At 42.8% G+C, this 11,393-nt stretch overlaps 2 protein-coding genes across 4 annotated transcripts in view; one reads left to right on the top strand and one right to left on the bottom strand.

Annotated features, from left to right (window-relative positions):
- itgb4 (integrin, beta 4) overlaps positions 1–4,748 on the top strand; it is a 24,950-nt gene extending 20,202 nt beyond the window's left edge. For both annotated transcript variants that reach the window (XM_020625352.1, XM_020625353.1), the window contains exons 37-42: positions 1,015–1,164; positions 1,554–1,742; positions 1,860–2,015; positions 2,104–2,268; positions 3,197–3,316; positions 3,402–4,748. In XM_020625352.1, the coding sequence (XP_020481008.1) occupies positions 1,015–1,164; positions 1,554–1,742; positions 1,860–2,015; positions 2,104–2,268; positions 3,197–3,316; positions 3,402–3,532 (911 nt within the window). In that variant the 3' untranslated portion in view covers positions 3,533–4,748. The remainder of the gene's footprint in view (positions 1–1,014; positions 1,165–1,553; positions 1,743–1,859; positions 2,016–2,103; positions 2,269–3,196; positions 3,317–3,401) is intronic.
- A 97-nt stretch (positions 4,749–4,845) lies between these two features.
- On the bottom strand, positions 4,846–10,734 carry LOC109974905 (butyrophilin subfamily 1 member A1). 2 transcript variants are annotated; one of them, XM_020625360.1, is made up of 10 exons: positions 10,628–10,734; positions 9,276–9,367; positions 9,083–9,181; positions 8,895–9,002; positions 8,653–8,811; positions 8,260–8,400; positions 8,027–8,078; positions 7,721–7,747; positions 6,223–6,249; positions 4,846–6,110 (listed from the first exon to the last, which is right to left on the bottom strand). In XM_020625360.1, exons 2-10 carry the CDS (start codon positions 9,342–9,344, stop codon positions 5,551–5,553), a joined length of 1,242 nt encoding a protein of 413 aa, XP_020481016.1. In that variant the 5' UTR covers positions 9,345–9,367; positions 10,628–10,734; the 3' UTR covers positions 4,846–5,550. The 2 variants fall into 2 exon arrangements, with proteins under 2 accessions (XP_020481016.1, XP_020481017.1); XM_020625361.1 differs by having other exon boundaries at positions 9,282–9,367.
- Between the last annotated feature and the right edge of the window lie 659 nt (positions 10,735–11,393).

Raw genomic sequence — 11,393 nt, 5'->3', positions numbered from 1 at the left:
TTGTTTGGCAGTTTGTCTCTCTCCCTGATCTGATCAGACTTGCTGTTTTATGTTTTAACTGCTACAAATCACTGGTTTTACATTATTGGCTTACCATATGTTAATAGTATATTTCCTACTTTTCTTAGCAGTTTTTGGTTTCCATTCATTCCTGAATGCTGTTAAAATGAATTGTTTACATTTTTTAATCATAATTCAGGGTACCCAAGTGTGCTAACACTAAACCCAGTACAGCAGGGAGAAAACACTTCCAAGACATTTCTTACTTGATTTATTTGTGCTAAATCTTTTTTTTTAAGATAAGTAAGTATTTGCTTGTAATGACAAACCCATGGAAAGTTATGAGCAAACTGCAATTGAGCTGTAGCATATTTCAGCTCGTTGTTATGGTTTTCTGACATCCAACCTTTAGCTGAGAAATCTAGATATTTCCTGTAGAGTTCATGGAGATCAAACTTGAGCTAAAAGGAGAATGCATATTGGACTTAAATTTGCCAGGTGGCCAGAAACACACCTCAAAAAATAATGATAATGTTGCTCTGTATCTGCTGGATGTGTAAATAGACAGCTATTTGCTAACTTGTTCATCTCAGCAGCTTTATATGGTGATAACGTGGTAGTTGTGTGTTTACAGATTGCTCTGCTGCCCCCGAGTGGTCAGACTTCAGCTAATGCAGCGTTGTTGCAGCGTTATGATCACAACGTGCATACAAAACATGTTGAGTGTTTCATATTTGATGATTGTGCAAGTTGTGTTTACTAAATCAGTGGTTTTAGTAAACACAAAAATCAAGATAAAAGGCTAAAAATCAAACACCAAAAATAAAAATCTTAAATTTTTTTTAAACATTATATGCTCTGGAAAGGATTGTATATGCAGGTTGTGTTAGTAGGTTCAGTCTGTCCCTCCTTGCCTTTTTCACCCCTTATACTCTGAGTCTAAATAGAGACACACCACATTTCAAGTGGTCATATCCGACCGTATTCTTATTGTCCTTCTCTGTCACCCATCAGATGCACGTCTTTCTCCTGGTATCCCAGACACCCCCAGCAGACTGGTGTTTTCTGCTCTGGGACCAACTGCCCTCAAAGTCAGCTGGCAGGAGCCCCATTGTGAGAAAGACATCCTGGGCTACTGTGTCTTCTATCAGCTGCTCAACGGAGGTAAATCAACCCTGGGACCAAAGACCATTTACGGCATCAGCACTTGTATTTGATTTAACCTCTTGTGTAATAATGAGACTACATTTGTTATATTATGATACAAAAAAAGCATTTGACAGAAATCAACTTGAGACACAAAATTAAGAAAAGAATTTTATAACCAATGGATCTACTGGATTTTAGCATATGGACGCAGTTGATCGAGGTGTTCTTTTTTCTGCACTTGTCTTGCTTTTTTGTGCACTTTTGCAGTTGTCAGTAAAAAAAACAGGAACTTAATAGGAAGAAATATATTCTTTACTGCATGGAATGTATTGATTTTGCTGTAATAGCTACTTGTTTTTAAATATTTCTTGCAGATTCTAAACACCTTATGTCCTCTCGTCTAGGTGAAGTGAAACGCATCAATGTGACGAACCCAGCAGAGAACTCTGTGATCATCCAGGACCTGCTGCCCAACCACTCCTATCTGTTTAAGGTGAAGGCTCAAAGCCAGGAGGGCTGGGGTCCAGAGAGAGAGGGAGTCATCACCATTGAGTCTGCCGTTGACCCCAAGAGTCCCCTCAGCCCCATGCCGGGTACTGACTCCACTGATTTTAGTGTCACCACTTCTTGGCTGAATCTGCACAAACAATGAATGTGTCTTTATGCAGTCGCTAAAAGTACAAGATCTTTAACTTTCTCTTTCACTGCAGGCTCGCCATTTACACTGAGCACTCCCAGTGCCCCGGGTCCCCTCATCTTCACTGCTCTGAGCCCTGATTCTCTGCAGCTCAGCTGGGAGAAACCTCGCAAACCCAATGGAGACATCTTGGGCTATGTAGTCACCTGCGAACAGCTGCATGGTGGAGGTGAACTGCCATACAGTATTGTGCTTTGTAGTTATGTTATGAAAGTGTGTGCATTTTTTTTTTTACCTGTGTTTCTCATTGTCTCCAGGAGATGTACGTTCCTTCCAGGTGAACGGTGACAGTGCTGAGACCAGTCTGACTGTCCCAAACCTGACTGAGAACATTCCCTACAAGTTTAAAGTTCAGGCTCGAACCACACTGGGCTTTGGTCCAGAGAGGGAGGGCATCATCACCATCGAGTCCCAGGATGGAAGTAAGATCACTTCTTCTAAAGCATTTGACATGAATGAAACAAATAGTTTCCAGTAGCAGCTGTTAGAGACTGACATGCAGTATGACACTGGTCCTGGAACAAAACCATGCTACTGATTTTGCCATTCTTAAGCCCTTATATGTCACAGGACTGAAGTTGCATACTTTGTCCTGAGGGTGGCATTAGAGGTCAAAGGGTCCTAAAACACAGTGGTTTATCCCTTTAGGAACATAAATGTAAATGGCAATCTGCCGATTAGACTATGGGATATTAATCTGTACAGTGTTGGCACTTTGGCGTGAATGGATATGAAAGCAAAGCTTACGGTGTCCTGGAGGTGGAGCATCTTCATCCTCAGGAGTGTGAATCAGATCCGTACAGTTCAAAGCAAGTGGAAATTTTGACCTGACTTTGGCAGTGGAGAAAACATAATGGTTCATCTTCTGAGTGTCATGAATACAGCAGGTTTATGGAAATTAGGCCTTTCAATGTTTAAATACCTGACAGTTTGGGCTGATGATACTGAAAGGTCAAGACTCATCTTCTGGTGACCATAAATTTCAGTGGCAAATTAGTTCACTTTTTTTGGTGACTACTTTGAGATCCCATCAGTCAAGGAGAAATTTTTTGACAAGATCATGTTACCATGAAAGGTCATTAGGTCACCAAAACCATCAGAAGTAATTCTTTGTGGACCATAAGTATCCATACAAACATTCATGGCAGTTTGACCGGTAATGTTTTGCTCTGCATCAAAGAGGCTGACATGATCATCCTATGGATTAAAATACAGTCACCATTAAACTACAGTATGTTCAGGATTGTTCAATATTCAATTTAGCATTCCTATCACTTTCTCAGTGTCTTCAATTTTAGCATGTGACAGTATACTAAGATGTGCATTTCTTTCCTTCTTCACCCTCTGTAGGTGCTTTGTCTCAGTACAACAACCAGTCGATGACAAGAAGAGAAGTATTCCACTTGCCAACAGAAGTCACCACACGAACCAACGTCTCACACACTATGCTCAACGACCCCTTCTTCTCAGGTACAAACTACGGTTCCAGTTTCACTGATGTCCTGCTATAAATAAGATATGCTCCCAGTAACACATGCTGCTTTCTCACTAACAGACGGGATGATGATGACCACACAGCACACAGAGAGCGGTGGCGTGATGACCCGTCACATCACCAAGGAAGTGGTTCAGAGGAGTGTCACCGGAGGAACAACCGTCACGAAGAAGATGCTTTATGAATCTTAAGATCTTATTTAACTGGACCCCAAATCAACACCCAAAGGTTAAACATGCCGAGGAATCATATCTGAGATTCTCTTTTAAAAAGAGTCCGCTTCAGAGTCCTCACACACGATCAGTGGATGTTTTTATATGTGTGTGTGCGATTCTGCAACCAAAAAAGATTTTATGAAAGAAATACCTGGAGAGGAGGCCGTTCTCTCATGTCTGTTACAAACTGTGGCCACTTTTTTCCATAGTTGAGGTTCATTTTAACAGTACCATAATTTTCACTGTTGCTTTTTGATATATTTCTTTCCAGTTTCTCTACAGTAAGGAAATAATTTAGTTGAAGGTTGCACTCCCTCTGTCAGTTCAGCTCTGGTAACAACACACTGGGGCTTTAAATGAGGCCAGCACTGGCCAGTAATCTGACTGTGGTTCAGTAATCCAAAGTGGCCTCTCCCCTCCATCACCTGTCCCCAGACCTTCCTGTAAGAGATGATCCGTCTGCATGTGATGTGTTTTGAAACCTGCCAAATTACAATCCTGACTGAAATGTCAGTCTTTCTGAGATGCACCTGTTTGCAAGACACTCTCTAGAAACTGGTGTAGATTCTCGCTACAGTTAGGTTCATTTTCTTCCAAGTGGTCCTATCCAGAGCGATTGAGAGTCAGATTGGTGGAACGTGTGTTCACAGATGTGTATTATATGAAAGTGTGATATTTTATCCATATTTAATACTTTTTAAGATTTTCACTTACACAGACATTTCTGCAAACAGAGGTTTGTGCTTGTGTTACTCATTTATAAGCCCATTTCCTACTGACAAGCAATAGGTATGATCTCAAATCTCTTTTAGATGTAACTTGGTTTTGCTTTTCATAAGAGACTTTATACTCAAAAATGTGGTATACACTGCTTCAAGATGATACATTTGATGTTTTTGTAACTCTGCAAGGCCATTGTATTTAGCATTTTGGATAGATTAACATCTCTGTATCCGGACTATGATGTTATACAGTGTGTAAAGACAGAAAGATTGTATTTGCTTAAATGCAAGTCCTGCTATATTTTGGCTTCAGAGTTTGATGAGAAACAGCTTTCATAAAATGGCATTTTTATCAGGAAATACAGTTAAGTGCATCAGCTTTTACAAAACAAACTCAGTAAAGTATTCATGTCATGTATTGCTTACTTTTAAGCACTTACCTTTTGTATTTTTAAGTCAGTTTTATTGCACTTAATAAAGGTTTGAAATGAAAAGATTTCCATTATATACATAAGTGAATGAATTAATGTCTGAATCATGCGTGATCACTGAAGACGAAAAGGAGCATTTACTGATCATTTTTTATATTTGAGAGAAAAGGGTCGTCTTTATATTACACGCAGAAACAAAACCACAGCTGCCCATGCTGGACAAATGTTTGCAGGAAGCTTGAGACAAAAAAAAGAAAACGCAATTAACTCTTCACGTGTCAACCCAGTCTGTAATTATCTGCCTTCCAGTGTTAAAAAGCTCTCATTAGCTGCACTGAGGCTCTAAGTAGCTGGTCACACATCCTTTCCACGGTGCGGTGCCTTTACAGTTTGGAAGTTAGTCTGCAAGTACTTCTTCATCTCTAAGAAATGTTTTTTCTTGTCCATATGACTGTAGTGACATGACAATGACATGACTGGTGTTTTTCATCTTTACACTCTAAATTATTTGACTTCTAATCCTCTGTCAAACTTTACTGGAGAGTGAAAAAATCATTTTCACTCAGCTAAAAACAAGGCGGTTCTGAGGTTTTTGTCCTGACACCATTAAAATATTCATCTTAACACAAATAGTTGCATGTTTCTATGAAGGCAGAGTAACAGAAAGTATAGTTCACAATGATGACAGCTCACATCCCTGATCTCACAAGGCAACCTGCAGAAAGAGTCAGACTTTTAGTCCAGAGCCAGCACACAGGATTCAAATTCACTAAATAATGGGCCAGAATGAGTCTGTGAGCTGCTGAGGATCAGGATTGAACAGTAAAGTGCATTTAGCAGGTCAGTTCCAGCGGCAGGGCCCAGGGCAGAGGCATGGCTGTCTGACAGCCACAGGCCTGATCACGAGCTCTTTGACAACTTCTGTTGTCCCAAACACGGGGTACAGTTCCTCACTGAACTTCTGGTTGTAGGTGTACAGGTGAGAGCGCTTCTCTGCATCATAGAAGGACAGCTGGCCCTGCTCATAGTCCAGGTACACCCCAACTTTCTTGGGCACCAAGCTCTGGGGCAGCGGGGTGGAAGGCACGGTCAGAGCTTTCAGATCTGTGCCCCTCTCCAGACGCAGGGTCAGGTGGCCTGTATCTGTGTTGAGCGAGCGGAAGCCCTGCCTCACTGCAGATGCTTTAGTCACGCCCAGCCGCCAGTCCTGCTTGCCCACCTCCACCTCCCAATAGTGGCGTCCAGAGGTGAAGCCCTTCTTGCCTACAGCACACCACCAGCCATCAAAGCGTCGCTGGCATTGCGGGAGGTCACGGCGCTCCAGGCCACACCGCATGCGCTTTTCATCACTGGAGATGAGCAGGTCTGGGTTGGCTGAGTAGGAGTCCAGAGTGACGTCCTCTGTGGTGGTGCAGGACAGAAAGATTACAAATTATAAAGTCAGATATCAAAGTATGAGGAGGAAAAGAGGTGATTCTCCTTTAGATCATTTTATTGTGAAAGACTTTCCTACCTGCTGCATCGCAAATCCAGTTCCATACTGTAGAGAAAAAGCAGAGGCACTCTTTCAACATATTTACATTAACAACAGATCAAGTGACCATATGAAATGTGAAGGGAGGTCACCTGCAATGAATTACAGTTCCCTTCAGCTCCACTGAGGTTTTAGCACCTTACAGCAGCTATTCTTAGCAAAATAAAAAAAAAGGTTCTGATAAACTCAGTGAACGCCACCTGCCCAGGACCCATCTGCAAACAGTTAGCGACTAGCTAGTGAACAGTTGGTGCATTTAGCAGCTAAAGAGCCCGGTATTTCCCCCGAGGAGTTGGTGGAGGCTAAAACAGAGCCTCAGAGTGAAAATGAGAGGGTGAACATTAAAATGATTACCAATAAGATTTGTTGTTTTGATGGATTTTAGTCAACAGGATGGCCTTTGTTTCTTCATCTATGAAACTCAGGAAATTATTGACGTGCATTTTAGGATAGTTTTGGTTTGGTTTGGTGTCTTCTCTCTCTCTCTCCCTGTACCTTTCTGCAGGTATCCCTGGCTTCAGAGCTGTACATTTTTAGAGGCCCAGCCCCTGGCCACATTAACCTGTGTGTGTCAGTTTTGTTCTTGTTGTGCTCCGATGCTCTTCTCTTCTCTCTCCTCCATCCACTCACCCCAACCGGTCGAGGCAGAAGGACGCCCACCAAGAGCCGGGGTCCGTCAGAAGTTTCTTCCATTAAAGTGCTTGCTCAAAGGGGTATTTGTTGGGTTTTTCCTTATAATAGTGATAATATAATAGTGATATAATAGACCTTATTATGTAAAGTGCCCTGAGACATTTGTTGTTTTTAATTGCCACTATATGAATGTAACTAAAATGAACTTAATTAATTAAGAGGACACAAACATGACTCCAAAAATGCTCCATGAAAAAGGTCAAAGCAGGTGTAAACACCAAAATTTTAGTGATTGCTCAGTCAACAGAGTCTTTTATCAAGCAATTACACCCAACACTGACACATTTCAGCTTCTGAAATGCAAAGATTTGCTGCTCTTCTTTTAAATCATATCAAATAAACTGAATATTTTGTGGTTTTGGTCCACTGGTTAGACAAAACAAGCAATCTGAAAACATGATGCAACTACTAACATATGGCTCTGTTACTGAGCTACATACACTGCTATTATAAATTCCAGTAAAAAGTCTGAATTCCATCTGAATTAACTGCAAAGTGCCACAGTAACCGATAACACCAGGCGTTTAAGTGACTGAGCACTTAACTAGTCATGCTATAATGAATCAGAAAAAGCATCAGACGTGAGCCAACACAAGTAAGAAAATCTAATGTGTTTAAAAAGGTTATGTTTATCATTATCAAGGTAACAATATAATGTGATGAATAGTAGATTGTAGCTCATATTGCCCAGTCCCACTTAACAGACTAATCAGTAATGCAGCCCTGCAATCAACATAGTCATTTAAAGTAATTCATGTCAACAATATTTAGGATTTCCACTCACCACAGTGGGGGATGTAGCGGACAGCGTCTGAAAGAAGGGGTTTGGTTATTTACCGCAATCAGTTTCATTCCTCACCCAAATGCTTCTGCATGGTCCTGTCTCTATTTTTCTTTCTTATCCTTTAAATACATTTACACTGATTAGTTCCATTACAGATGGCTAGGTACAGATGGCTTTTCAGCATCTTGAACGCTAACTATACGACTTTATTATTTGAGTTTTTTAAGTCGTGGTTTTATTGATGGCTCCTCATATGAAACACTTTCCACAATGAAAAAGAGACATGTCTGTCAAAGCTGCACTCACCACTCCTCTGGCTCCTCTGCTTTCTCACCAGCCACTGCTTAGTCACATCCTCCTACACATGCACAGGCAGATGATGGAAACATAAAGACAAACAGGCTGAACAATGAGATTAGAATGACTGAATGTTGTGTAGCATATACTGTATACTGTACACTGTGCTTCACAGTCTTTACACCACTGTACATCTGTCATGTTTTCATTCTTTCTAGCATTCTAACTAAAGACATCCAGACCTTTACAGGGCTGTCGGCATTAAGCATGGCCAGCATGACAAGCTCCATGGCTGGGAGCAGGTTGGGCAGACAGCCCCTCTTCCACTGGAACTCCAGGTCATCCAGCATCATGAGCACTGGCTCACCTGGCCAGACAGGGGGCTGGAAAGATGATGTTAAAGAGGGAATTATTCAGGAAGTGGCATTCACTTAAATCAGCCACAAATAGAGGGACTTTCTGGTCGCACCTCCAGGATATTACACGTATGATGAGATGACTGGCAATGGCAGGGCTTAGCCAAATCATCTTTATCAGATACAAGGAAGGAACTGAGTCAGGCTTTAATCACCCACCAACTGCAGGAACAAAATTCTACCAGACATTATCCTCAATGCCGGGCATTGTGTAATCACCTGAGGTCTACTTTTAATCGCCCATGTCCAATCCATGATGACCCTTTTGTGGGGTCCCATGTCATACTCCCCTCTGGCCTCCGGCATGCAGACGAGGTGACCCTTCCAGTCTTTTTTCCCTGGCTTCTCATACTGGCAGTCGGACAGGATGATCCTTGACTGAATATGAAACAGAAACATTCAAGCATGTGCAGGCTATTTAGAAAAGTTGCTAGAAACAGTTTATGGCACCTGTTACAAACCTGCATTCTCTTGTCTAACACTGCCGCCCATTCCATGATAAAATCACAACACACACTGGCTGGCCAGATGTCCTCGCTGGTCCAGATGTGACTGAGGATGTTTGACCTCTGGGGGTAAAAGAAGATACAAATGAGAGTCTGTGATTTTGTGACACAGCAAGAAATGAGAGGACAGGAGATGAACTTGCCTGACAAATTTTGTTGAGTTCTCGAGCTAATTCCATAATAAATAACTGATTTTCCACCAGCAGCTCCTTCTTCTCAAGTCTCACTCGCTTATGAGACTCCTGGAGCAAAACACACAGTAGACGTAAAGGAACAAAATAACGACTGGGATCACAGAGGGGTGTGGAAATTTAACATTAGCAGCAAATACAATACCCGTGCCTTGAGCCGGATTTTGAGCTTTTTGGCTGGCTTGATAAGGAACTGCAGGCAGTCCTTCATCATGCTGGCAGCTGGAGAGCGAGGCCCTGTGGTACAATAATAAAAAGCTTTAGTACATTCACCTCTGTCAAGTGCTAAAGCGGAACTGCAGCTGACTGGGCTCCAGTCGCCCACGTAAATTGATGAGAGAGCAGAAATCAGTTGTTTATGAGAGCTGGCAAAAAGGCATTGTAGGTATGTGTTTAGACAGAGGAGCACTGCAGAATTTTCATCACACTGGAAGCCTGTGGAGAGGCATAATTAGGCCCTCTGAGCTATCATTTGCTGAGGAGGAGAGAAAATAAGACCCACAGGGATAGCAGTGTAAAAAGAGACTGTCCACCCACTTCACACACACAAAACCACAAAGTGAGCGATAAACAGAGAAACAATGTAGAAACAAAAGAAAAAAATTGCACAGTAATAGGATTTCCTGATGTGTGTGGGTCGATGTGCTCCGATCACAGCTTTGAAATTGGAAATTTATTCCCAGGGAGATCTGAGGCAGCAGTGTGGAGCTGTGGAGGGAGGGGGGATTGTTGGACCAGTTTGCTGTTGATTCAGCAGTTCAACCCTGCACGACACTTTGATGCGCAGCGGAGATGAGTGGCTCTTTCAGTGATGTAGGGGTGGTTGCTGCAGCCAACAGATGCTGGTCTTGAGTTCTCAAGGACTGAAGAGCATACATGGTGCTGGGGGGGCTGAGGATTTTAGCCAAAATAAAACCTACATCAAACTAAACATCTGAAAATTTACATTTCAGTGAGTAATAGCAGCAATACACATTCAATGTCTGAATATGTCTCAGAGAAAGTAAGGGGGAAATACACTCCTGCACGGTCTGTCTGTCAAACTGTGAGGAGCTGTATCTACACATTCACTCCTGGTTAGACAGAGGGTCTATTTTTGGCAGTGGAGGCAGAATGTGTAGGTGCCCGTGTGTGGTAGAGAGGAGCTGGAACATTAGAAGAAATCCAGGATTAGCACCTTCGCCACTGCTGTACAAACCCAGGTAGTGGCCTTGTATATTAGGAGCGACAGACCAACCTGTGCCTCTAAGTCAGCATCAAGACAAACAGACCATAATACACCAGTGTTGTTATTCCTTTCACAAAATGCATCTTTTTGAAATATTAATGCTACACTGTGAATAAAGATGAACACACAAACTGCCCCCGTGCGCATGAATGCAAAGATCGACTGCAGTTGCTATCAGGCAGACTAATTAATTTATTTAATTACGCCCTAGGCACAGTTTAGTATTATAGCCATTAGAAGGACGTTTTGTTAAAGAAGGAAAGTTTCACCTTGTTTTGGGAGTAGTTTCCTTTCGGTAGTCAACTTTCCGCTGCTCTTCTGGGATGCTCCAGCTAAATCGATGTAGTGATCCTCCGCCACCCTTCATCCACACCACAACTGTGGCACGGGAGGCACGGTGCGCTCTTATCCCTCTCCTCTGCGCAGCCGCAGTTTGACCAAAGACCCGCCAGGGGGCGCCATATCGTTACGGAACCTGAGAATTCCAGCCGCTCAGCCTTCGTTTGTCTCGCATATGGACACTGAGGAACGGGCAGGTGTTTCGCTATGTGAGGTACAAGGAAGTGCTCCGGTGACTGGAGGCTAGGGCTCTGTGCGTCGTCAGCTGGTCGCTGCTCTTCCCTCGACATGGCACCTAAAGACCCTCTGCTCGGAACTCTGAGAGGTGAGGATCAGTAGCTGATGCATATTAACGTGGATACTGGGTTATCGTTTCCGTTTAGACAGCCGATAGCACCGTTCAGTCTTACACCTCTTATGATTCTACCCAGAGCATTTCTGTTTCATTTCTGTTGTGCGCGCCCAGAAAAGCATTGCGCACCACCTGCCACACTGTTTCTACTCTGTGCTGCCTCTTCTCTTATAGTGCTGATGTTAAATGGCGATGATCACCCGGGCTGCATCAAGAACTGTTGTCTTTCTGACCACTATGATCCACTGTCGATTACTTGTTATTCCCCCCCAGTGTGTGTGCTGAACCTGCAGTCAGATGTAGAGATGGTGTCCGACACCAACCCTCACCTCGCCTCCTGCTGT

This window comes from Monopterus albus, unplaced genomic scaffold (assembly GCF_001952655.1).
Source record: "Monopterus albus unplaced genomic scaffold, M_albus_1.0 scaffold353.1, whole genome shotgun sequence".
Lineage (NCBI taxonomy): Eukaryota > Metazoa > Chordata > Actinopteri > Synbranchiformes > Synbranchidae > Monopterus > Monopterus albus.
The sequence above is the reverse complement of the archived record's forward strand: the minus strand, read 5'-3'. Positions and strand labels throughout refer to the sequence as shown.

Coding starts and splice junctions, on each gene's coding strand:
- LOC109974905 (XM_020625360.1), bottom strand. CDS start 9,344: ATGATGAAGGACTGCCTGCAGTTCCTTATCAAGCCAGCCAAAAAGCTC. Junction 7,748..8,026: donor GCAGAGGAGCCAGAGGAGTG/GTGAGTGCAGCT, acceptor CCCTTCTTTCAG/ACGCTGTCCGCTACATCCCC. Junction 6,250..7,720: donor CCGCTACATCCCCCACTGTG/GTGAGTGGAAAT, acceptor TTTTCTCTACAG/TATGGAACTGGATTTGCGAT.